The sequence below is a fragment of the Oncorhynchus mykiss genome, chromosome 26 (assembly GCF_057628025.1).
Source record: "Oncorhynchus mykiss isolate SJ-2025 chromosome 26, ASM5762802v1, whole genome shotgun sequence".
NCBI classification, from domain to species: Eukaryota; Metazoa; Chordata; class Actinopteri; order Salmoniformes; family Salmonidae; genus Oncorhynchus; species Oncorhynchus mykiss.
Genome location: NC_143047.1, coordinates 48,596,327 through 48,622,847, shown reverse-complemented (window position 1 = coordinate 48,622,847; position 26,521 = coordinate 48,596,327). Strand labels below are relative to the sequence as shown.

At 47.6% G+C, this 26,521-nt stretch overlaps 1 protein-coding gene across 6 annotated transcripts in view; it reads left to right on the top strand.

The window, feature by feature from the left end:
- Positions 1-26,521, top strand: part of plekhg4 (pleckstrin homology and RhoGEF domain containing G4) — a 257,371-nt gene that overhangs the window by 125,118 nt on the left and 105,732 nt on the right. For 5 of the 6 annotated variants that reach the window (XM_090223345.1, XM_090223344.1, XM_090223343.1 and 2 more), the window contains 4 exons: positions 5,623-5,709; positions 10,766-10,882; positions 14,585-14,683; positions 16,412-16,560. In XM_090223345.1, coding sequence (XP_090079471.1) covers positions 5,623-5,709; positions 10,766-10,882; positions 14,585-14,683; positions 16,412-16,560 — 452 coding nt within the window. Of the gene's footprint in view, positions 1-5,622; positions 5,710-5,860; positions 6,208-10,765; positions 10,883-14,584; positions 14,684-16,411; positions 16,561-26,521 lie in introns of those variants that run through there. The other variant, XM_090223347.1, reaches the window with a different exon arrangement.

Genomic DNA, 26,521 nt, shown 5'->3' with positions numbered 1-26,521 from the left:
CACTGAAGTCACTGCAATGTAGCAATCTGCATTAAGGGGGAGGAAGGAGGGGGTGGAGGGGGTTAATGTAGAAATCTGCATTAAGGGGGAGGAAGGAGGGGGTGGAGGGGGTTAATGTAGCAATCTGCATTAAGGGGGAGGAAGGAGGGGGTTAATGTAGCAATCTGCATTAAGGGGTAGGAAGGAGGGGGTGGAGGGGGTTAATGTAGCAATCTGCATTAAGGGGGAGGAAGGAGGGGGTGGAGGGGGTTAATGTAGCAATCTGCATTAAGGGGGAGCAAGGAGGGGGTTAATGTAGCAATCTGCATTAAGGGGGAGGAAGGAGGGGGTGGAGGGGGTTAATGTAGAAATCTGCATTAAGGGGGAGGAAGGAGGGGGTTAATGTAGCAATCTGCATTAAGGGGGAGGAAGGAGGGGGTGAATGTAGCAATCTGCATTAAGGGGTAGGAAGGAGGGGGTGGAGGGGGTTAATGTAGAAATCTGCATTAAGGGGGAGGAAGGAGGGGGTTAATGTAGCAATCTGCATTAAGGGGGAGGAAGGAGGGGGTGGAGGGGATTAATGTAGAAATCTGCATTAAGGGGGAGGAAGGAGGGGGTGGAGGGGATTAATGTAGCAATCTGCATTAAGGGGGAGGAAGGAGGGGGTGGAGGGGGTTAATGTAGCAATCTGCATTAAGGGGGGGAGGAAGGAGGGGGTGGAGGGGGTTAATGTAGCAATCTGCATTAAGGGGGAGGAAGGAGGGGGTGGAGGGGGTTAATGTAGCAATCTGCATTAAGGGAGAGAGGGTGGAGGGGGTTAATGTAGCAATCTGCATTAAGGGGGAGGAAGGAGGGGGTTAATGTAGCAATCTGCATTAAGGGGGAGGAAGGAGGGGGTGGAGGGGGTTAATGTAGCAATCTGCATTAAGGGGGAGGAAGGAGGGGGTTGAGGGGGTTAATGTAGCAATCTGCATTAAGGGGGGGAGGAAGGAGGGGGTGGAGGGGGTTAATGTAGCAATCTGCATTAAGGGGGAGGAAGGAGGGGGTGGAGGGGGTTAATGTAGCAATCTGTATTAAGGGGGAGGAAGGAGGGGTGGAGGGGGTTAATGTAGCAATCTGCATTAAGGGAGAGAGGGTGGAGGGGGTTAATGTAGCAATCTGCATTAAGGGGGAGGAAGGAGGGGGTTAATGTAGCAATCTGCATTAAGGGGGAGGAAGGAGGGGGTTAATATAGCAATCTGCATTAAGGGGGAGGAAGGAGGGGTGGAGGGGGTTAATGTAGCAATCTGCATTAAGGGGGAGGAAGGAGGGGGTGGAGGGGGTTAATGTAGCAATCTGTATTAAGGGGGAGGAAGGAGGGGTGGAGGGGGTTAATGTAGCAATCTGCATTAAGGGAGAGAGGGTGGAGGGGGTTAATGTAGCAATCTGCATTAAGGGGGAGGAAGGAGGGGGTTAATGTAGCAATCTGCATTAAGGGGGAGGAAGGAGGGGGTGGAGGGGGTTAATGTAGCAATCTGCATTAAGGGGGAGGAAGGAGGGGGTGGAGGGGGTTATTGTAGCAATCTGCATTAAGGGGGGGAGGAAGGAGGGGGTGGAGGGGGTTAATGTAGCAATCTGCATTAAGGGGGAGGAAGGAGGGGGTGGAGGGGGTTAATGTAGCAATCTGTATTAAGGGGGAGGAAGGAGGGGTGGAGGGGGTTAATGTAGCAATCTGCATTAAGGGAGAGAGGGTGGAGGGGGTTAATGTAGCAATCTGCATTAAGGGGGAGTAAGGAGGGGGTTAATGTAGCAATCTGCATTAAGGGGGAGGAAGGAGGGGATTAATGTAGCAATCTGCATTAAGGGGGAGGAAGGAGGGGTGGAGGGGTTTAATGTAGCAATCTGCATTAAGGGGGAGGAAGGAGGGGGTGGAGGGGGTTAATGTAGCAATCTGCATTAAGGGGGAGAGGGTGGAGGGGGTGGAGGGGGTTAATGTAGCAATCTGCATTAAGGGGGAGAGGGTGGAGGGGGTGGAGGGGGTTAATGTAGCAATCTGCATTAAGGGGGGAGGAAGGAGGGAGTGGAGGGGGTTAATGTAGCAATCTGCATTAAGGGGGAGGAAGGAGGGGTGGAGGGGGTTAATGTAGCAATCTGCATTAAGGGGGGAGGAAGGAGGGGGTGGAGGGGGTTAATGTAGCAATCTGCATTAAGGGGGAGGAAGGAGGGGGTGGAGGGGGTTAATGTAGCAATCTGTATTAAGGGGGAGGAAGGAGGGGTGGAGGGGGTTAATGTAGCAATCTGCATTAAGGGAGAGAGGGTGGAGGGGGTTAATGTAGCAATCTGCATTAAGGGGGAGGAAGGAGGGGGTTAATGTAGCAATCTGCATTAAGGGGGAGGAAGGAGGGGGTGAAGGGGGTTAATGTAGCAATCTGCATTAAGGGGGAGGAAGGAGGGGGTTATTGTAGCAATCTGCATTAAGGGGGGGAGGAAGGAGGGGGTGGAGGGGGTTAATGTAGCAATCTGCATTAAGGGGGAGGAAGGAGGGGGTGGAGGGGGTTAATGTAGCAATCTGTATTAAGGGGGAGGAAGGAGGGGTGGAGGGGGTTAATGTAGCAATCTGCATTAAGGGAGAGAGGGTGGAGGGGGTTAATGTAGCAATCTGCATTAAGGGGGAGGAAGGAGGGGGTTAATGTAGCAATCTGCATTAAGGGGGAGGAAGGAGGGGATTAATGTAGCAATCTGCATTAAGGGGGAGGAAGGAGGGGGTGGAGGGGGTTAATGTAGCAATCTGCATTAAGGGGGAGGAAGGAGGGGGTGGAGGGGGTTAATGTAGCAATCTGCATTAAGGGGGAGGGGGTGGAGGGGGTTAATGTAGCAATCTGCATTAAGGGGGAGGAAGGAGAGGTGGAGGGGGTTAATGTAGCAATCTGCATTAAGGGGGAGGAAGGAGGGGGTGGAGGGGGTTAATGTAGCAATCTGCATTAAGGGGGAGGAAGGAGGGGTGGAGGGGGTTAATGTAGCAATCTGCATTAAGGGGGAGAGGGTGGAGGGGGTTAATGTAGCAATCTGCATTAAGGGGGAGAGGGTGGAGGGGGTTCATGTAGCAATCTGCATTAAGGGGGAGGAAGGAGGGGTGGAGGGGGTTAATGTAGCAATCTGCATTAAGGGGGAGAGGGTGGAGGGGGTTAATGTAGCAATCTGCATTAAGGGGGAGGAAGGAGGGGGTGGGGGGGGTTAATGTAGCAATCTGCATTAAGGGGGAGAGGGTGGAGGGGGTGGAGGGGGTTCATGTAGCAATCTGCATTAAGGGGGGAGGAAGGAGGGAGTGGAGGGGGTTAATGTAGCAATCTGCATTAAGGGGGAGGAAGGAGGGGTGGAGGGGGTTAATGTAGCAATCTGCATCAAGGGGGAGGAAGGAGGGGGTGGAGGGGGTTAATGTAGCAATCTGCATTAAGGGGGAGGAAGGAGGGGGTTAATGTTGCAATCTGCATTAAGGGGGAGAGGAAGGAGGGGGTGGAGGGGGTTCATTTAGCAATCTGCATTAAGGGGGGCGAAGGAAGGAGGGGGTGGTGGGGGTTAATGTAGCAATCTGCATTAAGGGAGAGAGGAAGGAGGGGGTGGAGGGGGTTAATGTAGCAATCTGCATTAAGGGGGGGCGAAGGAAGGAGGGGGTGGTGGGGGTTAATGTAGCAATCTGCATTAAGGGAGAGAGGAAGGAGGGGGTGGTGGGGGTTAATGTAGCAATCTGCATTAAGGGAGAGAGGAAGGAGGGGGTGGATGGGGTTAATGTTGCAATCTGCATTAAGGGAGAGAGGAAGGAGGGGGTGGAGGGGGTTCATGTTAGTCTGGGTGTGTAGGAGTTTGATTCTGCTGAGGTGATGTTTGCTCAGAACAAACAGTTAGTTTATCAAGGTTACGGATTCTATTCATGACCCCCTTCCTAAGGATTTGTGTGTGTGTGTGTGTGTGTGTGTGAATGAAGCAGGCTGACCTCAGCAAGGTGGATTACAAGTCAGTCATTCAGTCAGTAAATAAAAAATACAATTGTTGTCTGTTGTTGAGACAGCTTCACCTGTCAACACCTAGCCATGTTGTCTGTTGTTGAGACAGCTTCACCTGTCAACACCTAGCCATGTTGTCTGTTGTTGAGACAGCTTCACCTGTCAACACCTAGCCATGTTGTCTGTTGTTGAGACAGCTTCACCTGTCAACACCTAGCCATGTTGTCTGTTGTTTAGACAGCTTCACCTGTCAACACCTAGCCATGTTGTCTGTTGTTGAGACAGCTTCACCTGTCAACACCTAGCCATGTTGTCTGTTGTTGAGACAGCTTCACCTGTCAACACCTAGCCATGTTGTCTGTTATTGAGACAGCTTCACCTGTCAACACCTAGCCATGTTGTCTGTTATTGAGACAGCTTCACCTGTCAACACCTAGCCATGTTGTCTGTTATTGAGACAGCTTCACCTGTCAACACCTAGCCATGTTGTCTGTTATTGAGACAGCTTCACCTGTCAACACCTAGCCATGTTGTCTGTTATTGAGACATCTTCACCTGTCAACACCTAGCCATGTTGTCTGTTATTGAGACAGCTTCACCTGTCAACACCTAGCCATGTTGTCTGTTATTGAGACAGCTTCACCTGTCAACACCTAGCCATGTTGTCTGTTATTGAGACAGCTTCACCTGTCAACACCTAGCCATGTTGTCTGTTATTGAGACAGCTTCACCTGTCAACACCTAGCCATGTTGTCTGTTATTGAGACAGCTTCACCTGTCAACACCTAGCCATGTTGTCTGTTATTGAGACAGCTTCACCTGTCAACACCTAGCCATGTTGTCTGTTATTGAGACAGCTTCACCTGTCAACACCTAGCCATGTTGTCTGTTATTGAGACAGCTTCACCTGTCAACACCTTGCCATGTTGTCTGTTATTGAGACAGCTTCATCTGTCATCTCCTACCCATGTTTTCTGTTGTTGAGACAGCTTCACCTGTCAACTCATACCCATGTTGTCTGTTGTTTAGACAGCTTCACCTGTCAACTCATACCCATGTTGTCTTGTTGTTTAGACAGCTTCATCTGTCAACACCTACCCATGTTGTCTGTTGTCTAGACAGCATCACCTGTCAACTCCTACCCATGTTGTCTGTTGTTGAGACAGCTTCACCTGTCAACTCCTACCCATGTTGTCTGTTGTTGAGACAGCATCACCTGTCAACTCCTACCCATGTTGTCTGTTGTTGAGACAGCTTCGCCTGTCAACTCCTACCCATGTTGTCTCGTTGAGACAGCTTCATCTGTCAACTCATACCCATGTTGTCTCGTTGAGACAGCTTCATCTGTCAACTCATACCCATGTTGTCTGTTGTTGAGACAGCTTCACCTGTCAACACCTACCCATGTTGTCTGTTGTCTAGACAGCATCACCTGTCAACTCCTACCCATGTTGTCTGTTGTTGAGACAGCTTCACCTGTCAACTCCTACCCATGTTGTCTCGTTGAGACAGCTTCATCTGTCAACTCCTACCCATGTTGTCTCGTTGAGACAGCTTCATCTGTCAACACCTACCCATGTTGTCTGTTGTTTAGACAGCTTCACCTGCTTGTCTTTTATTCTACTGATCTGTCTCTTGTTCTCTGTCTCTCTCTCCCTGACAGGATGCTTTGCCCGGCTGTATCTACACTGTCCTGTTACTGGCTGATAGAGACCTGGTTCTACGCCTGGAGAAACCCTCAGCCGTACAGGTAACACAGAGGCCTGGTTCTACGCCTAGAGAAACCCTCAGCCGTACAGGTAACACAGAGACCTGGTTCTACACCTGGAGAAACCCTCAGCCGTACAGGTAACACACAGAGAGACCTGGTTCTACGCCTGGAGAAACCCTCAGCCGTACAGGTAACACACAGAGACCTGGTTCTACACCTGGAGAAACCCTCAGCCGTACAGGTAACACAGAGACCTGGTTCTACACCTGGAGAAACCCTCAGCCGTACAGGTAACACAGAGACCTGGTTCTACACCTGGAGAAACCCTCAGCCGTACAGGTAACACAGAGACCTGGTTCTACGCCTGGAGAAACCCTCAGCCGTACAGGTAACACACAGAGACCTGGTTCTACGCCTGGAGAAACCCTCAGCCGTACAGGTAACACACAGACTTGGTTCTACGCCTGGAGAAACCCTCAGCCGTACAGGTAACACAGAGAGACCTGGTTCTACGCCTGGAGAAACCCTCAGCCGTACAGGTAACACACAGAGACCTGGTTCTACGCCTGGGGCTGTTGTAATGTATTGAGTTCTGTCTGGCAGAGTGTTGAGGGGCTGTTGTAATGTATTGAGTTCTGTCTGGCAGAGTGTTGAGGGGCTGTTGTAATGTATTGAGTTCTGTCTGGCAGAGTGTTGAGGGGCTGTTGTAATGTGTTTAGTATTGAGTTCTGTCTGGCAGAGTGTTGAGGGGCTGTTGTAATGTATTGAGTTCTGTCTGGCAGAGTGTTGAGGGGCTGTTGTAATGTATTGAGATCTGTCTGGCAGAGTGTTGAGGGGCTGTTGTAATGTATTGAGATCTGTCTGGCAGAGTGTTGATGGGCTGTTGTAATGTATTGATTTCTGTCTGGCAGAGTGTTGATGGGCTGTTGTAATGTATTTAGTATTGAGTTCTGTCTGGCAGATTGTTGAGGGGCTGTTGTAATGTATTTAGTATTGAGTTCTGTCTGGCAGAGTGTTGAGGGGCTGTTGTAATGTATTGAGTTCTGTCTGGCAGAGTGTTGAGGGCTGTTGTAATGTATTTAGTATTGAGTTCTGTCTGGCAGAGTGTTGAGGGCTGTTGTAATGTGTTTAGTATTGAGTGTTGTGGGGGTGTTGTAATGTATTGAGTTCTGTCTGGCAGAGTGTTGAGGGGCTGTTGTTATGTATTGAGTTCTGTCTAGCAGAGTGTTGAGGGGCTGTTGTTATGTATTGAGTTCTGTCTGGCAGAGTGTTGAGGGGCTGTTGTAATGTATTGAGATCTGTCTGGCAGAGTGTTGAGGGGCTGTTGTAATGTATTGAGTTCTGTCTGGCAGAGTGTTGAGGGGCTGTTGTAATGTATTGAGTTCTGTCTGGCAGAGTGTTGAGGGGCTGTTGTTATGTATTGAGTTCTGTCTGGCAGAGTGTTGAGGGGCTGTTGTAATGTATTGAGTTCTGTCTGGCAGAGTGTTGAGGGGCTGTTGTAATGTATTGAGTTCTGTCTGGCAGAGTGTTGAGGGGCTGTTGTAATGTATTGAGTTCTGTCTGGCAGAGTGTTGAGGGGCTGTTGTAATGTATTTAGTATTGAGTTCTGTCTGGCAGAGTGTTGAGGGGCTGTTGTAATGTATTGAGTTCTGTCTGGCAGAGTGTTGAGGGGCTGTTGTAATGTATTGAGATCTGTCTGGCAGAGTGTTGAGGGGCTGTTGTAATGTATTGAGATCTGTCTGGCAGAGTGTTGAGGGGCTGTTGTAATGTATTGAGTTCTGTCTGGCAGAGTGTTGAGGGGCTGTTGTAATGTGTTTAGTATTGAGTTCTGTCTGGCAGAGTGTTGAGGGGCTGTTGTAATGTATTGAGTTCTGTCTGGCAGAGTGTTGAGGGGCTGTTGTAATGTATTGAGATCTGTCTGGCAGAGTGTTGAGGGGCTGTTGTAATGTATTGAGATCTGTCTGGCAGAGTGTTGATGGGCTGTTGTAATGTATTGATTTCTGTCTGGCAGAGTGTTGATGGGCTGTTGTAATGTATTTAGTATTGAGTTCTGTCTGGCAGATTGTTGAGGGGCTGTTGTAATGTATTTAGTATTGAGTTCTGTCTGGCAGAGTGTTGAGGGGCTGTTGTAATGTATTGAGTTCTGTCTGGCAGAGTGTTGAGGGCTGTTGTAATGTATTTAGTATTGAGTTCTGTCTGGCAGAGTGTTGAGGGCTGTTGTAATGTGTTTAGTATTGAGTGTTGTGGGGGTGTTGTAATGTATTGAGTTCTGTCTGGCAGAGTGTTGAGGGGCTGTTGTTATGTATTGAGTTCTGTCTGGCAGAGTGTTGAGGGGCTGTTGTTATGTATTGAGTTCTGTCTGGCAGAGTGTTGAGGGGCTGTTGTAATGTATTGAGATCTGTCTGGCAGAGTGTTGAGGGGCTGTTGTAATGTATTGAGTTCTGTCTGGCAGAGTGTTGAGGGGCTGTTGTAATGTATTGAGTTCTGTCTGGCAGAGTGTTGAGGGGCTGTTGTTATGTATTGAGTTCTGTCTGGCAGAGTGTTGAGGGGCTGTTGTAATGTATTGAGTTCTGTCTGGCAGAGTGTTGAGGGGCTGTTGTAATGTATTGAGTTCTGTCTGGCAGAGTGTTGAGGGGCTGTTGTAATGTATTGAGTTCTGTCTGGCAGAGTGTTGAGGGGCTGTTGTAATGTATTTAGTATTGAGTTCTGTCTGGCAGAGTGTTGAGGGGCTGTTGTAATGTATTGAGTTCTGTCTGGCAGAGTGTTGAGGGGCTGTTGTAATGTATTGAGATCTGTCTGGCAGAGTGTTGAGGGGCTGTTGTAATGTATTGAGATCTGTCTGGCAGAGTGTTGAGGGGCTGTTGTAATGTATTGAGTTCTGTCTGGCAGAGTGTTGAGGGGCTGTTGTAATGTATTGAGTTCTGTCTGGCAGAGTGTTGAGGGGCTGTTGTAATGTATTGAGTTCTGTCTGGCAGAGTGTTGAGGGGCTGTTGTAATGTATTGAGTTCTGTCTGGCAGAGTGTTGAGGGGCTGTTGTAATGTATTGAGTTCTGTCTGGCAGAGTGTTGAGGGGCTGTTGTAATGTATTGAGTTCTGTCTGGCAGAGTGTTGAGGGGCTGTTGTAATGTATTGAGTTCTGTCTGGCAGAGTGTTGAGGGGCTGTTGTAATGTATTGCGTTCTGTCTGGCAGAGTGTTGAGGGGCTGTTGTAATGTATTGAGATCTGTCTGGCAGAGTGTTGAGGGGCTGTTGTAATGTATTTAGTATTGAGTTCTGTCTGGCAGAGTGTTGAGGGGCTGTTGTAATGTATTGCGTTCTGTCTGGCAGAGTGTTGAGGGGCTGTTGTAATGTATTGAGTTCTGTCTGGCAGAGTGTTGAGGGGCTGTTGTAATGTATTGAGTTCTGTCTGGCAGAGTGTTGAGGGGCTGTTGTAATGTATTGAGTTCTGTCTGGCAGAGTGTTGAGGGGCTGTTGTAATGTGTTTAGTATTGAGTTCTGTCTGGCAGAGTGTTGAGGGGCTGTTGTAATGTATTGAGATCTGTCTGGCAGAGTGTTGATGGGCTGTTGTAATGTATTGATTTCTGTCTGGCAGAGTGTTGAGGGGCTGTTGTAATGTATTCAGTTCTGTCTGGCAGAGTGTTGATGGGCTGTTGTAATGTATTGAGTTCTGTCTGGCAGAGTGTTGATGGGCTGTTGTAATGTATTTAGTATTGAGTTCTGTCTGGCAGAGTGTTGAGGGGCTGTTGTAATGTATTTAGTATTGAGTTCTGTCTGGCAGAGTGTTGAGGGGCTGTTGTAATGTATTTAGTATTGAGTTCTGTCTGGCAGAGTGTTGAGGGCTGTTGTAATGTATTTAGTATTGAGCTCTGTCTGGCAGAGTGTTGAGGGCTGTTGTAATGTGTTTAGTATTGAGTGTTGTGGGGGTGTTGTAATGTATTGAGTTCTGTCTGGCAGAGTGTTGAGGGGCTGTTGTTATGTATTGAGTTCTGTCTGGCAGAGTGTTGAGGGGCTGTTGTTATGTATTGAGTTCTGTCTGGCAGAGTGTTGAGGGGCTGTTGTAATGTATTGAGATCTGTCTGGCAGAGTGTTGAGGGGCTGTTGTAATGTATTGAGTTCTGTCTGGCAGAGTGTTGAGGGGCTGTTGTAATGTATTGAGTTCTGTCTGGCAGAGTGTTGAGGGGCTGTTGTTATGTATTGAGATCTGTCTGGCAGAGTGTTGAGGGGCTGTTGTAATGTATTGAGTTCTGTCTGGCAGAGTGTTGAGGGGCTGTTGTAATGTATTGAGTTCTGTCTGGCAGAGTGTTGAGGGGCTGTTGTAATGTATTGAGTTCTGTCTGGCAGAGTGTTGAGGGGCTGTTGTAATGTATTTAGTATTGAGTTCTGTCTGGCAGAGTGTTGAGGGGCTGTTGTAATGTATTGCGTTCTGTCTGGCAGAGTGTTGAGGGGCTGTTGTAATGTATTGAGATCTGTCTGGCAGAGTGTTGAGGGGCTGTTGTAATGTATTGAGATCTGTCTGGCAGAGTGTTGAGGGGCTGTTGTAATGTATTGAGATCTGTCTGGCAGAGTGTTGAGGGGCTGTTGTAATGTATTGAGTTCTGTCTGGCAGAGTGTTGAGGGGCTGTTGTAATGTATTGAGTATTGAGTTGTTGTCTTGTTACAAACCTTCATTGGTTTGCTGCTGCTAGTGGTGTGGTGGTATTGTCCTAAATATCTCCTCTCTCTCCCTCCCTCTGTCTCTCTCACACCTCTCCCCCCTCTCCTCTCTCTCTCCCCTCTTTATCTCCCTCCCTCCCTCTGTCTCTCTCACTCCTCTCTCTCCCCTCCTCCTCCTGTCTCTCTCTCTCTCTCTCTCTCCTCCTCCTCCTATCTCTCCCCTCCTACTATATGTCCCCTCTCTCTCTCTCTCTCTCTCTCTCTCTCTCTCTTCTCTTCTCTTCTCTTCTCTTCTCTTCTCTTCTCTTCTCTTCTCTTCTCTTCTCTTCTCTTCTCTTCTCTTCTCTTCTCTTCTCTTCTCTTCTCTTCTCTTCTCTTCTCTCTCTCTCTCTTTCTCTCTCTCTCCCTCTCCCCCTCCTCCTATTTCTCCCCTTTCTATCCAGGTGGAGTTGTTGACCTCTCTGAAGTCTCTCTATAAACATGTGGAGGTGTCTCAGCTGCCTACTGAGTTTGATGGATCCTTCCCCTTTTCACACAGCGCCTGGGTCTGCTTCAGAACGGTGAGATATGATGTTGATGGTGAAGCCAGGTGATGGTGAAGCCTGGTGATGGTGAGACCAGGTGATGGTGAAGCTAGGTGATGGTGAGGCCTGGTGATTCTAGGTGATGGTGAAGCTAGGTGATGGTGAAGCTAGGTGATGGTGATGCTAGGGGATGGTGAGACCAGGTGATGGTGAAGTCAGGTGATGGTGAAGCTAGGTGATGGTGATGGTGAAGCCAGGTGATGGTGAAGCTAGGTGATGGTGAAGCTAGGTGATGGTGAGGCTAGGTGATGATGAAGATAGGTGATGGTGATGCTAGGTGATGATGAAGCTAGGTGATGGTGAAGCTAGGTGATGGTGATGGTGAAGCCAGGTGATGGTGAAGCTAGGTGATGGTGAAGCTAGGTGATGGTGAGGCTAGGTGATGGTGATGATGAAGATAGGTGATGGTGATGCTAGGGGGTGGTGAAGCCAGGTGATGGTGAAGCTAGGTGATGGTGAAGCCAGGTGATGGTGAAGCCTGGTGATGTTGAGACCAGGTGATGGTGATGCTAGGTGATGGTGAGGCCTGGTGATGGTGATGCTAGGTGATGGTGAAGCTAGGTGATGGTGAAGCTAGGTGATGGTGAGACCAGGTGATGGTGAAGCCAGGTGATGGTGAAGCTAGGTGATGGTGAGACCAGGTGATGGTGAAGTCAGGTGATGGTGAAGCTAGGTGATGGTGATGGTGAAGCCAGGTGATGGTGAAGCTAGGTGATGATGAAGCTAGGTGATGGTGAGGCTAGGTGATGGTGATGATGAAGCTAGGTGATGGTGATGCTAGGTGATGGTGAAGCCAGGTGATGATGAAGATAGATGATGGTGAAGCCAGGTGATGGTGAAGCTAGGTGATGGTGAAGCTAGGTGATGGTGAAGCCAGGTGATGGTGAAGCCAGGTGATGGTGAAGCTAGGTGATGGTGAAGCCAGGTGATGGTGAGACCAGGTGATGGTTAAAGTCAGATGATGTTGAAGCTAGGTGATGGTGATGGTATAGCCAGGTGATGGTGATGCTAGGTGATGGTGAGACCAGGTGATGGTGAAGCCAGGTGATGGTGAAGCTAGGTGATGGTGAGACCAGGTGATGGTGAAGCCAGGTGATGGTGAAGCCAGGTGATGGTGAAGCCAGGTGATGGTGAAGCCAGGTGATGGTGAAGCCAGGTGATGGTGAAGCCAGGTGATGGTGAAGATAGATTATGGTGAAGCCAGGTGATGGTGAAGCCAGGTGGTGGTGAAGCTAGGTGATGGTGAGACCAGGTGATGGTGAAGCCAGGTGATGGTGAAGCTAGGTGATGGTGAAGCCAGGTGATGGTGATGATGAAGCCAGGTGATGGTGAAGCCAGGTGATGATGAAGATAGATGATGGTGAAGCCAGGTGATGGTGAAGCTAGGTGATGGTGAAGCCAGGTGATGGTGATGATGAAGCCAGGTGATGGTGAAGCCAGGTGATGATGAAGATAGATGATGGTGAAGCCAGGTGATGGTGAAGCTAGGTGATGGTGAAGCTAGGTGATGGTGAAGCCAGGTGATGGTGAAGCCAGGTGATGGTGATGGTGAAGCCAGGTGATGGTGAAGCCAGGTGATGGTGAAGCCAGGTGATGGTGATGGTGAAGCCAGGTGATGGTGAGACCAGGTGATGTTGAAGCCAGGTGATGGTGAAGCCAGGCGATGGTGAAGCCAGGTGATGGTGAGACCAGATGATGTTGAAGCCAGGTGATGGTGAAGCCAGGCGATGGTGAAGCCAGGTGATGGTGATGGTGATGCTAGGTGATGATGAAAATAGGTGATGTTGAAGCCAGGTGATGGAGATGGCTTGCTGACCCTGCTATCTTCCTCAGCTCATCCTCTCTGTAGCCTGGACTTCATACCTCCACATCTAACGTGTATCACCCACGTAGGTGCTCCCTCTGATGCTGCTCTTCAGCGCCAACAGCCCACCACACATCAGTCCAGAGCAGTAGTCACCCTCACTACGAGCTCTCTGACATTTACACAATGCAGTCAGGTCTCATTGATCAACAAGCAGCCGGTGCTGAGATGCATCAAACGTTAGCCAGGTAGCTAGCTAGCCAAACCGGACAAGTCAAACTGTCGTCAGTGCTGAGATACATCAAACGTTAGCCAGGTAGCTAGCTAGCCAAACCGGACAAGTCAACCTACCATCAGTGCTGAGATACATCAAACGTTAGCCAGGTAGCTAGCTAGCCAAACCGGACAGGTCAACCTGCCGTCAGTGCTGAGATACATCAAACGTTAGCCAGGTAGCTAGCTAGCCAACCCGAACAAGTCAACCTGCCATCAGTGCTGAGATACATCAAACGTTAGCCAGGTAGCTAGCTAGCCAAACCGGACAGGTCAACCTGCCGTCAGTGCTGAGATACATCAAACGTTAGCCAGGTAGCTAGCTAGCCAAACCGGACAGGTCAACCTGCCGTCAGTGCTGAGATACATCAAACGTTAGCCAGGTAGCTAGCTAGCCAAACCCGGACAAGTCAACCTGCCGTCTGTGCTGAGATACATCAAACGTTAGCCAGGTAGCTAGCTAGCCAAACCTGACCTGCCGTCAGTGCTGAGATACATCAAACGTTAGCCAGCTAGCTAGCTAGCCAAACCGGACAAGTCAACCTGCCGTCAGTGCTGAGATACATCAAACGTTAGCCAGGTAGCTAGCTAGCCAAACCCGACCTGCCGTCAGTGCTGAGATACATCAAACGTTAGCCAGCTAGCTAGCTAGCCAAACCGGACAAGTCAACCTGCCGTCAGTGCTGAGATACATCAAACGTTAGCCAGGTAGCTAGCTAGCCAAACCCGACCTGCCGTCAGTGCTGAGATACATCAAACGTTAGCCAGGTAGCTAGCTAGCCAAACCCGACCTGCCGTCAGTGCTGAGATACATCAAACGTTAGCCAGGTAGCTAGCTAGCCAAACCGGACAAGTCAACCTGCCGTCAGTGCTGAGATACATCAAACGTTAGCCAGGTAGCTAGCTAGCCAAACCGGACCTGCCGTCAGTGCTGAGATACATCAAACGTTAGCCAGGTAGCTAGCTAGCCAAACCGGACAAGTCAACCTGCCGTCAGTGCTGAGATACATCAAACGTTAGCCAGGTAGCTAGCTAGCCAAACCCGGACAAGTCAACCTGCCGTCAGTGCTGAGATACATCAAACGTTAGCCAGGTAGCTAGCTAGCCAAACCCGACCTGCCGTCAGTGCTGAGATACATCAAACGTTAGCCAGGTAGCTAGCTAGCCAAACCGGACAAGTCAACCTGTCGTCAGTGCTGAGATACATCAAACGTTAGCCAGGTAGCTAGCTAGCCAAACCGGACCTGCCGTCAGTGCTGAGATACATCAAACGTTAGCCAGGTAGCTAGCTAGCCAAACCCGGACAAGTCATCCTGCCGTCAGACCTGCAACTCCTGTAAAAACAACCGGATATATCCAATCAAATCAATGACTTATCAAAAACAAAATCAATCAAAATATGTCCAACTTTCCAGAACTCTCTGTTTAGGCTGCTTTACGGCGCCATGGCAACCACGTGCTGCTGTGAGTGTCTTACCGGAGATGACTAAAGTTGTCTGCGCTTAGTTATCTGACTGTGTGTCTCTCGGTCTTTGTATAGTTGTCTTTCATGTGGTTGAACAGTGTGTCTGTGTGTCTCTGTTTTGGCGGTGGTTTTTCAGAGAGTGGAACAGCTAACCAGTCACTGTGAGGACGCTGTCAACCTTCTGCAGAGTACCATCACAGGTCTGGAGTCTACTGTCCTGCCAGCTACCGCTGAGGTAACTACCGTGTTAATATAGTCTGTAGTCTACTGTCCTGCCAGCTACCGCTGAGGTAACTACCGTGTTAATATAGTCTGTAGTCTACTGTCCTGCCAGCTACCGCTGAGGTAACTACCGTGTTAATATAGTCTGTAGTCTACAGTCCTGCCAGCTACCGCTGAGGTAACTACCGTGTTAATATAGTCTGTAGTCTACAGTCCTGCCAGCTACCGCTGAGGTAACTACCGTGTTAATATAGTCTGTAGTCTACTGTCCTGCCAGCTACCGCTGAGGTAACTACCGTGTTAATATAGTCTGTAGTCTACAGTCTTGCCAGCTACCGCTGAGGTAACTACCGTGTTAATATAGTCTGTAGTCTACAGTCCTGCCAGCTACCGCTGAGGTAACTACCGTGTTAATATACATTAGTCTGTAGTCTGCTGTCCTGCCAGCTACCGCTGAGGTAACTACCATGTTAATATACATTAGTCTGTAGTCTACTGTCCTGTGGTGTGTTGAGGCTGTAGGAGACATGTCTAGGAGGGATATGATGTGTGTTGAGGCTGTAGAAGACATGTCTAGGAGGTATATGACGTGTGTTGAGGCTGTAGAAGACATGTTTAGGAAGGATATGACGTGTGTTGTATTGAGGCTGTAGGAGACTGGTAGAGTTGACTTACAGGACAGGAAATGGAGTGGTCTGGTAGAGTGGGAGTACAGGACAGGAAATGGAGTGGTCTGGTAGAGTTGAATTACAGGACAGGAAATGGATTGGTCAGGTAGAGTTGAATATGAAGTGGTCAGGTAGAGTTGAATTACAGGACAGGAAATGGATTGGTCAGGTAGAGTTGAAATGCAGGAAGTGGAGTGGTCTGGTAGAGTTGAATTACAGGACAGGAAATGGAGTGGTCTGGTAGAGTTGAATTTCAGGACAGGAAATGGAGTGGTCAGGTAGAGTTGAATATGAAGTGGTCAGGTAGAGTTGAATTACAGGACAGGAAGTGGAGTGGTCTGGTAGCGTTGAATTACAGGACAGGAAGTGGAGTGGTCTGGTAGAGTTGAATTACAGGACAGGAAGTGGAGTGGTCTGGTAGAGTTGAATTACAGGACAGGAAGTGGAGTGGTCAAGTAGAGTTGAATTACAGGACAGGAAATGGATTGGTCAGGTAGAGTTGAATTAGAGGACAGGAAATGGAGTGGTCTGGTAGAGTTGAATTTCAGGACAGGAAATGGATTGGTCAGGTAGAGTTGAATATGAAGTGGTCAGGTAGAGTTGAATTACAGGACAGGAAGTGGAGTGGTCTTGTAGAGTTGAATTTCAGGACAGGAAATGGAGTGGTCAGGTAGAGTTGAATATGAAGTGGTCAGGTAGAGTTGAATTACAGGAAGTGGAGTGGTCTGGTAGCGTTGAATTACAGGACAGGAAGTGGAGTGGTCTGGTAGAGTTGAATTACAGGACAGGAAGTGGAGTGGTCTGGTAGAGTTGAATTACAGGACAGGAAATGGATTGGTCAGGTAGAGTTGAATTAGAGGACAGGAAATGGAGTGGTCTGGTAGAGTTGAATTAGAGGACAGGAAATGGAGTGGTCTGGTAGAGTTGAATATGGAGTGGTCAGGTAGAGTTGGATGACAGGACAGGTGATGTTTAGGAAGGGTGTTTGGTGTATGTGGAAGAGTTTAGAAAGCACATTAATTGACTTGTGCTGCAACACGTGTATAAAACACTAACCCCCCCCCACCCCCCAGGAGGCCAAGGTGTTACTTGCCAGGTACAGGGGTGTGATGTGCACCGTCCTGGAGGACAGCCGATTGGCTAGATTACAGCTGGAGGGCGGAGCCGTCCTGTCCCGCCTCCGTAAAGAGGAAACCAGTGTCAGCCTCAGCGACGACTACAGGTAATGATTCGGTCGTTAACGCTGCGATATGGAACCTTTCTGGGCGACCCGACTAGATTCACATAGCAATATGAGTTATAGATCTGTCATTCTCATTGAAAGTCTTAAGACGTGTTATATCTGTTCTATGTGCTCTATTCCTGTGCTTCCCGTTCTTACGTTTAGTATTTTGTGTCTTTTACTGTCGGTTTTGTTCACCAGCTTCAAAACAGCTGAAAATATCATATTTTATGGTTATTGAAAATATATTTCACAGCGGTTTAGATGGTACAATGACTCTCTACACTAGACTGGTTTGTTTTGGCACAGAAACTGAAATTAGGGGAACAATTAGGATTTTATCAACCAGGAAATGGCGGAGTGATTTCTGCACATTGCACCTTTATAGATACTCTTGTATCCACAGCAACTTGACACATGAATACAGCCCAGCGCCATTCTCCAACCAACCTCCTCTATGTTCTCCCTCATCCCCTCAGTCCAACCTCCCTCTCTCTCTCATCCTCTCCTCTCCTCTCCTCTCCTCTCCTCTCCTCTCCTCTCCTCTCCTCTCCTCTCTCCTCTATATTCTCCCTCATCCCCTTAGTCCAACCTCCCTCTCCTCCATTTCTCCTCTCTCCTCTCCTCCCTCTCCTCCATTTCTCATCTCTCCTCACCTCCCTCTCCTTTCCTCCATTTCCCCTCTCTCTCCTCTCCTCCATTTCCTCTCTCTCCTATCCTCCATTTCCCCTCTCTCTCCTCTCTTCCCCTCTCTCCTCGTTTGTTTGTCAGTATAAGTGGTCCAATACATCTCCATCTGGATCCAGGGGTTGTTCACTGGGACAGAGAACTGTTGAGGAATGTTCTAGTGCCCTCGACAAATCATTGGTATATATATATATATATATATATATATATATATATATATATATATATATATATATATATATATATATATATATATATATATATATATATGTGTTGAAGAGGGTGGGGCTCAAGCTGCATCCCTGTCTAGTACCCTCGTCAATTCATTGTTATATATATGTTGAAGAGGGTGGGGCTCAAGCTGCATCCCTGTCTAGTGCCCTCGTCAATTCATTGATATGTATATATGTTGAAGAGGGTGGGGATCAAGCTGCATCCCTGTCTAGTGCCCTCGTCAATTCATTGATATGTATATATGTTGAAGAGGGTGGGGCTCAAGCTGCATCCCTGTCTATTGGTATATATACAGTGCCTTGCGAAAGTATTCGGCCCCCTTGAACTTTGCGACCTTTTGCCACATTTCAGGCTTCAAACATAAAGATATAAAACTGTATTTTTTTGTGAAGAATCAACAACAAGTGGGACACAATCATGAAGTGGAACGACATTTATTGGATATTTCAAACTTTTTTAACAAATCAAAAACTGAAAAATTGGGCGTGCAAAATTATTCAGCCCCCTTAAGTTAATACTTTGTAGCGCCACCTTTTGCTGCGATTACAGCTGTAAGTCGCTTGGGGTATGTCTCTATCAGTTTTGCACATCGAGAGACTGAAATTTTTTCCCATTCCTCCTTGCAAAACAGCTCGAGCTCAGTGAGGTTGGATGGAGAGCATTTGTGAACAGCAGTTTTCAGTTCTTTCCACAGATTCTCGATTGGATTCAGGTCTGGACTTTGACTTGGCCATTCTAACACCTGGATATGTTTATTTTTGAACCATTCCATTGTAGATTTTGCTTTATGTTTTGGATCATTGTCTTGTTGGAAGACAAATCTCCGTCCCAGTCTCAGGTCTTTTGCAGACTCCATCAGGTTTTCTTCCAGAATGGTCCTGTATTTGGCTCCATCCATCTTCCCATCAATTTTAACCATCTTCCCTGACCCTGCTGAAGAAAAGCAGGCCCAAACCATGATGCTGCCACCACCATGTTTGACAGTGGGGATGGTGTGTTCAGCTGTGTTGCTTTTACGCCAAACATAACGTTTTGCATTGTTGCCAAAAAGTTCAATTTTGGTTTCATCTGACCAGAGCACCTTCTTCCACATGTTTGGTGTGTCTCCCAGGTGGCTTGTGGCAAACTTTAAACGACACTTTTTATGGATATCTTTAAGAAATGGCTTTCTTCTTGCCACTTCCATAAAGGCCAGATTTGTGCAATATACGACTGATTGTTGTCCTATGGACAGAGTCTCCCACCTCAGCTGTAGATCTCTGCAGTTTATCCAGAGTGATCATGGGCCTCTTGGCTGCATCTCTGATCAGTCTTCTCCTTGTATGAGCTGAAAGTTTAGAGGGACGGCCAGGTCTTGGTAGATTTGCAGTGGTCTGATACTCCTTCTATTTCAATATTATCGCTTGCACAGTGCTCCTTGGGATGTTTAAAGCTTGTGAAATCTTTTTGTATCCAAATCCGGCTTTAAACTTCTTCACAACAGTATCTCGGACCTGCCTGGTGTGTTCCTTGTTCTTCATGATGCTCTCTGCGCTTTTAACGGACCTCTGAGACTATCACAGTGCAGGTGCATTTATACGGAAACTTGATTACACACAGGTGGATTGTATTTATCATCATTAGTCATTTAGGTCAACATTGGATCATTCAGAGATCCTCACTGAACTTCTGGAGAGAGTTTGCTGCACTGAAAGTAAAGGGGCTGAATAATTTTGCACGCCCAATTTTTCAGTTTTTGATTTGTTAAAAAAGTTTGAAATATCCAATAAATGTCGTTCCACTTCATGATTGTGTCCCACTTGTTGTTGATTCTTCACAAAAAAATACAGTTTTATATCTTTATGTTTGAAGCCTGAAATGTGGCAAAAGGTCGCAAAGTTCAAGGGGGCCGAATACTTTCGCAAGGCACTGTATGTTGAAGAGGGTGGGGCTCAAGCTGCATCCCTGTCTCACCCCACGGCCCTGTGGGAAGAAATGTGTGTGCTTTTTTTTGCCTATTTTAACCGCACACTTGTTGTTTGTGTACATGGATTTTATAATGTCATATGTTTTTTCCCCCAACACCACTTTCTATCAATTTGTATAGAAGACCCTCATATCAAATTGAGTTGAAGGCTTTTTTGAAATCAACAAAGCATGAGAAGACTTAGCCTTTGGTTTGTTTGTTTATCAATTAGGCTGTGCATACGTGGTCTGTCGTACGGTAATTTGGTAAAAAGCCAATTTGACATTTGCTCAGTACATTGTTTTCACTGAGGAAATGTACGAGTCTGCTGTTAATGATAATGCAGAGGATTTTCCCAAGGTTGCTGTTGACGCATATCTCTCTCGCTCTCTGTGTGTCTCTCTCGCTCTCTCTCTGTGTGTCTCTCTCTCCACTCCTGTCTCTAATCTAAGTTGTCTGGTCTTTATTAGAGCTCTAGTGAATATTGTTCTGTTGTATAAATGTCTCCTGTTGTCTTAACTTGTTGTAACTCCCATCCCGTGAACGGGATCGTTGTCATCATCTGACACTAATTAGCATAACGCAACGGACATAAATATTACTAGAAAATATTCCTATTCATGAAAATCACAAGTGAAATATATTGAGACACAGCTTAGCCTTTTGTTAATCCTTTTTTCCAAAAATATTTTTTTTGTAGGCGAAATTGCTCCGTTTGTTCTTAACGTTTGGCTGAGAAATCGACCGGAAATTGCGGTCACGACAACGCCGAAAAATATTCCAAATTAGCTCCATAATATCGACTGAAACATGGCAAACGTTGTTTCTAATCAATCCTCAAGGTGTTTTTCAAATATCTATTCGATAATAAATCCACCGGGACAATTGGTTTTTCAGTAGGAGCGAGAGGAAAAATGGCTACCTCTGTATTTTACGGGAGAATCACTCTGAGAGCCGTCAGGTGACCATGTAGCCGCTTACGCTTATTCTTCAACAGAAAGGCGTGAAACTACGTCTAAAGGCGTCAGTCAGCCAGCAGTAGTACGTTTATATACCTTGGGGAATACGGAGAAAGAGTAATCTGGTTGATAGCCCATTCACTGCTCAATAGGGACGCATTGGAACGCAGAGTTTTCAAAAGATGAGGCACTTCCGGATTGGATTTTTTCTTTTACAGTTTTGGAAACGTTACAGTGTTTTCTATCCCAAGCTGTCCCAATTATACGCATATTCTAGCATCCTGTCCTGACAAAATATCCCGTTTACTACGGGAATGTTATTTTTCCAAAAATGAAAATACTGCCCCCTAGTCACAACAGGTTAATGTCTCCTGTTTGTCTTAATGTCTCCTGTTGTCTTAATGTCTCCTGATATGTCTTCATGTCTCCTGTTGTCTTAATGTATCCTGTTGTCTTAATGTCTCCTGTTGTCTTCATGTCTCCTGTTGTCTTAATGTCTCCTGTTATGTCTTAATGTCTCCTGTTATGTCTTCATGTCTCCTGTTGTCTTAATGTCTCCTGTTATGTCTTAATGTCTCCTGTTATGTCTTCATGTCTCCTGTTATGTCTTCATGTCTCCTGTTGTCTTCATGTCTCCTGTTGTCTTCATGTCTCCTGTTTTCTTCATGTCTCCTGTTGTCTTCATGTGTCCTGTTGTCTTCATGTCTCCTGTTATGTCTTCATGTCTCCTGTTATGTCTTCATGTCTCCTGTTATGTCTTCATGTCTCCTGTTGTCTTCATGTCTCCTGTTGTCTTCATGTCTCCTGTTGTCTTCCTGTCTCCTGTTATGTCTTCATGTCTCCTGTGTGTCTTCATGTCTCCTGTTGTCTTCATGTCTCCTGTTGTCTTAATGTCTCCTGTTGTCTTAATGTCTCCTGTTATGTCTACACCCATAGGCAGTCATTAGGGACCCAGCCTGTGTCTGTTGTCACCAGCTAGCAGGGCTTCCCCCTGCTTTTATGTCATGATGTGATTCAGTCTACTTCCTTCCTGTGACTAACCCCTCTCCTGATCCCTCTCTGTCACCCCAGGCTCTGCCTGCCACACCCCTCCCATTGCTCAGGAATGTACTCTCCCTACCTGCTCCTGACTAGAGGGCATTTCCAACTCACTCAGGGGGGTTCACTAGAGGGGGGTTCCCTCTAGTTCCTAACTTCTGGGGCTTTGCAGATAAATGCTGTTGATATGCGTATTTTTCCTGTGCTGGTGGGGTTGGCCCAGTCAGATAAATGATTTGTGTGTATGTTGTGTCAGCTGAAGGAGAAGTGGAGACATGACAACAGAAAGACTTGTTCTGGTTCTGGTTCTGGTCAGCTGAAGGAGAATCTTTGGGGTCGTATTTTTCCTGTAGTTGCAGTAACACCACTCTGTGTGTCAGTATGGAGCTGCAGTAACACCACTCTGTGTGTCAGTATAGAGCTGCAGTAACACCACTCTGTGTGTCAGTATGGGGCTGCAGTAACACCGCTCTGTGTGTCAGTATGGAGCTGCAGTAACACCACTCTGTGTGTCAGTATGGAGCTGCAGTAACACCACTCTGTGTGTCAGTATGGGGCTGCAGTAACACCACTCTGTGTGTCAGTATGGAGCTGCAGTAACACCACTCTGTGTGTCAGTATGGAGCTGCAGTAACACCACTCTGTGTGTCAGTATGTAGCTGCAGTAACACCTGTCTGTGTGTCAGTATGGAGCTGCAGTAACACCACTCTGTGTGTCAGTATGGAGCTGCAGTAACACCACTCTGTGTGTCAGTATGGAGCTGCAGTAACACCACTCTGTGTGTCAGTATGGAGCTGCAGTAACACCACTCTGTGTGTCAGTATGTAGCTGCAGTAACACCACTCTGTGTGTCAGTATGGAGCTGCAGTAACACCACTCTGTGTGTCAGTATGGAGCTGCAGTAACACCACTCTGTGTGTCAGTATGTAGCTGCAGTAACACCACTCTGTGTGTCAGTATGTAGCTGCAGTAACACCACTCTGTGTGTCAGTATGTAGCTGCAGTAACACCACTCTGTGTGTCAGTATGGAGCTGCAGTAACACCACTCTGTGTGTCAGTATGTAGCTGCAGTAACACCACTCTGTGTGTCAGTATGGAGCTGCAGTAACACCACTCTGTGTGTCAGTATGGAGATGCAGTAACACCACTCTGTGTGTCAGTATGGAGATGCAGTAACACCACTCTGTGTGTCAGTATGTAGCTGCAGTAACACCACTCTGTGTGTCAGTATGGAGCTGCAGTAACACCACTCTGTGTGTCAGTATGGAGCTGCAGTAACACCACTCTGTGTGTCAGTATGGAGATGCAGTAACACCACTCTGTGTGTCAGTATGGGGCTGCAGTAACACCACTCTGTGTGTCAGTATGGAGCTGCAGTAACACCACTCTGTGTGTCAGTATGGAGCTGCAGTAACACCACTCTGTGTGTCAGTATGGAGCTGCAGTAACACCACTCTGTGTGTCAGTATGGAGATGCAGTAACACCACTCTGTGTGTCAGTATGGGGCTACAGTAACACCACTCTGTGTGTCAGTATGGGGCTGCAGTAACACCACTCTGTGTGTCAGTATAGAGCTGCAGTAACACCACTCTGTGTGTCAGTATGTAGCTGCAGTAACACCACTCTGTGTGTCAGTATGGGGCTGCAGTAACACCACTCTGTGTGTCAGTATGGAGCTGCAGTAACACCACTCTGTGTGTCAGTATGGAGCTGCAGTAACACCACTCTGTGTGTCAGTATGGAGCTGCAGTAACACCACTCTGTGTGTCAGTATGGAGTTGCAGTAACACCACTCTGTGTGTCAGTATGGAGCTGCAGTAACACCACTCTGTGTGTCAGTATGGAGCTGCAGTAACACCACTCTGTGTGTCAGTATGGAGTTGCAGTAACACCACTCTGTGTGTCAGTATGGAGCTGCAGTAACACCACTCTGTGTGTCAGTATGGAGCTGCAGTAACACCACTCTGCGTGTCAGTATGGGGCTGCAGTAACACCACTCTGTGTGTCAGTATGGAGCTGCAGTAACACCACTCTGTGTGTCAGTATGGGGCTGCAGGAACACCACTCTGTGTGTCAGTATGGAGCTGCAGTAACACCACTCTGTGTGTCAGTATGGAGCTGCAGTAACACCACTCTGTGTGTCAGTATGGGGCTGCAGTAACACCACTCTGTGTGTCAGTATGGGGTCGTATTGTTCCTGTAGCTGCAGTAACACCTGTCTGTGTGTCAGTATGGAGCTGCAGTAACACCACTCTGTGTGTCAGTATGGGGCTGCAGTAACACCACTCTGTGTGTCAGTATAGAGCTGCAGTAACACCACTCTGTGTGTCAGTATGGAGCTGCAGTAACACCACTCTGTGTGTCAGTATAGAGCTGCAGTAACACCACTCTGTGTGTCAGTATGGAGCTGCAGTAACACCACTCTGTGTGTCAGTATGGAGCTGCAGTAACACCACTCTGTGTGTCAGTATGGGGCTGCAGTAACACCACTCTGTGTGTCAGTATGGAGCTGCAGTAACACCACTCTGTGTGTCAGTATGTAGCTGCAGTAACACCACTCTGTGTGTCAGTATGTAGCTGCAGTAACACCACTCTGTGTGTCAGTATGGAGCTGCAGTAACACCACTCTGTGTGTCAGTATGGGGCTGCAGTAACACCACTCTGTGTGTCAGTATGGGGCTGCAGTAACACCACTCTGTGTGTCAGTATGGAGCTGCAGTAACACCACTCTGTGTGTCAGTATGGAGCTGCAGTAACACCACTCTGTGTGTCAGTATGGGGCTGCAGTAACACCACTCTGTGTGTCAGTATGGGGCTACAGTAACACCACTCTGTGTGTCAGTATAGAGCTGCAGTAACACCACTCTGTGTGTCAGTATGGGGCTACAGTAACACCACTCTGTGTGTCAGTATGGGGTCGTATTGTTCCTGGAGCTGCAGTAACACCTCTCTGTGTGTCAGTATGGAGCTGCAGTAACACCACTCTGTGTGTCAGTATGGGGCTGCAGTAACACCACTCTGTGTGTCAGTATGGAGCTGCAGTAACACCACTCTGTGTGTCAGTATGGAGATGCAGTAACACCACTCTGTGTGTCAGTATGGGGCTGCAGTAACACCACTCTGTGTGTCAGTATGTAGCTGCAGTAACACCACTCTGTGTGTCAGTATGGAGCTGCAGTAACACCACTCTGTGTGTCAGTATGTAGCTGCAGTAACACCACTCTGTGTGTCAGTATGGAGCTGCAGTAACACCACTCTGTGTGTCAGTATGGGGCTGCAGTACTCCCTCTGCGTTGTTGCGAAGGGCCTTCAGTCAGCGTTTCACAACAGTGTCTACAACCTGTTGTCTACCAGGCAGGTCACAAATACAACCTGTTGTCTACCAGGCAGGTCACAAATACAACCTGTTGTCTACCAGGCAGGTCACAAATACAACCTGTTGTCTACCAGGCAGGTCACCAATACAACCTGTTGTCTACCAGGCAGGTCACCAATACAACCTGTTGTCTACCAGGCAGGTCACAAATACAACCTGTTTTCTACCAGGCAGGTCACAAATACAACCTGTTGTCTACCAGGCAGGTCACAAATACAACCTGTTGTCTACCAGGCAGGTCACCAATACAACCTGTTGTCTACCAGGCAGGTCACCAATACAACCTGTTGTCTACCAGGCAGGTCACAAATACAACCTGTTGTCTACCAGGCAGGTCACCAATACAACCTGTTGTCTACCAGGCAGGTCACCAATACAACCTGTTGTCTACCAGGCAGGTCACCAATACAACCTGTTGTCTACCAGGCAGGTCACCAATACAACCTGTTGTCTACCAGGCAGGTCACCAATACAACCTGTTGTCTACCAGGCAGGTCACCAATACAACCTGTTGTCTACCAGGCAGGTCACCAATACCACCTGTTGTCTACCAGGCAGGTCACCAATACAACCTGTTGTCTACCAGGCAGGTCACCAATACAACCTGTTGTCTACCAGGCAGGTCACCAATACAACCTGTTGTCTACCAGGCAGGTCACCAATGCAACCTGTTGTCTACCAGGCAGGTCACCAATGCAACCTGTTGTCTACCAGGCAGGTCACCAATACAACCTGTTGTCTACCAGGCAGGTCACCAATACAACCTGTTGTCTACCAGGCAGGTCACAAATACAACCTGTTGTCTACCAGGCAGGTCACCAATACAACCTGTTGTCTACCAGGCAGGTCACCAATACAACCTGTTGTCTACCAGGCAGGTCACCAATACAACCTGTTGTCTACCAGGCAGGTCACCAATACAACCTGTTGTCTACCAGGCAGGTCACCAATACAACCTGTTGTCTACCAGGCAGGTCACCAATACAACCTGTTGTCTACCAGGCAGGTCACCAATACAACCTGTTGTCTACCAGGCAGGTCACCAATACAACCTGTTGTCTACCAGGCAGGTCACCAATACAACCTGTTTTCTACCAGGCAGATCACCAATACAACCTGTTGTCTACCAGGCAGATCACCAATACAACCTGTTGTCTACCAGGCAGGTCACCAATACAACCTGTTTTCTACCAGGCAGGTCACCAATACAACCTGTTTTCTACCAGGCAGGTCACCAATGCAACTGGAATATTTTGGTCCTTTATGAGAGAGGTGCTGACGTAGCAGACGATGTGCCGGAAATTGAGGAAGTAAGAAACACAATCGTAGTTTCTTACATTGTTGTTATGAAACAAAGGCTTGTATCATAATATATTCTTAATAATATAATAATACAGCCTCAATGCTTGTGTCACACACACACACACACACACACACACACACACACACACACACACACACACACACACACACAAAGAAACATACCGTTGCCTAGCAACGTGTTCTGTAAAAAATACAGACATGTGTCACTCCTCTCCAACCTGGTGAAACAAAGAGTCTATTGTTTATCTACTGTAGGTCTGTGTTATAATACAGTATCTCACTACTGGCATTGTAGTCAAGGTCATCTCTACGACTCTCAGTGATCTCCATATGAAGCTTCTCTCTGTCCTATAAGGCCCCAGGTCGTAGCTGAGGAGACACACAGAGATCCAGACT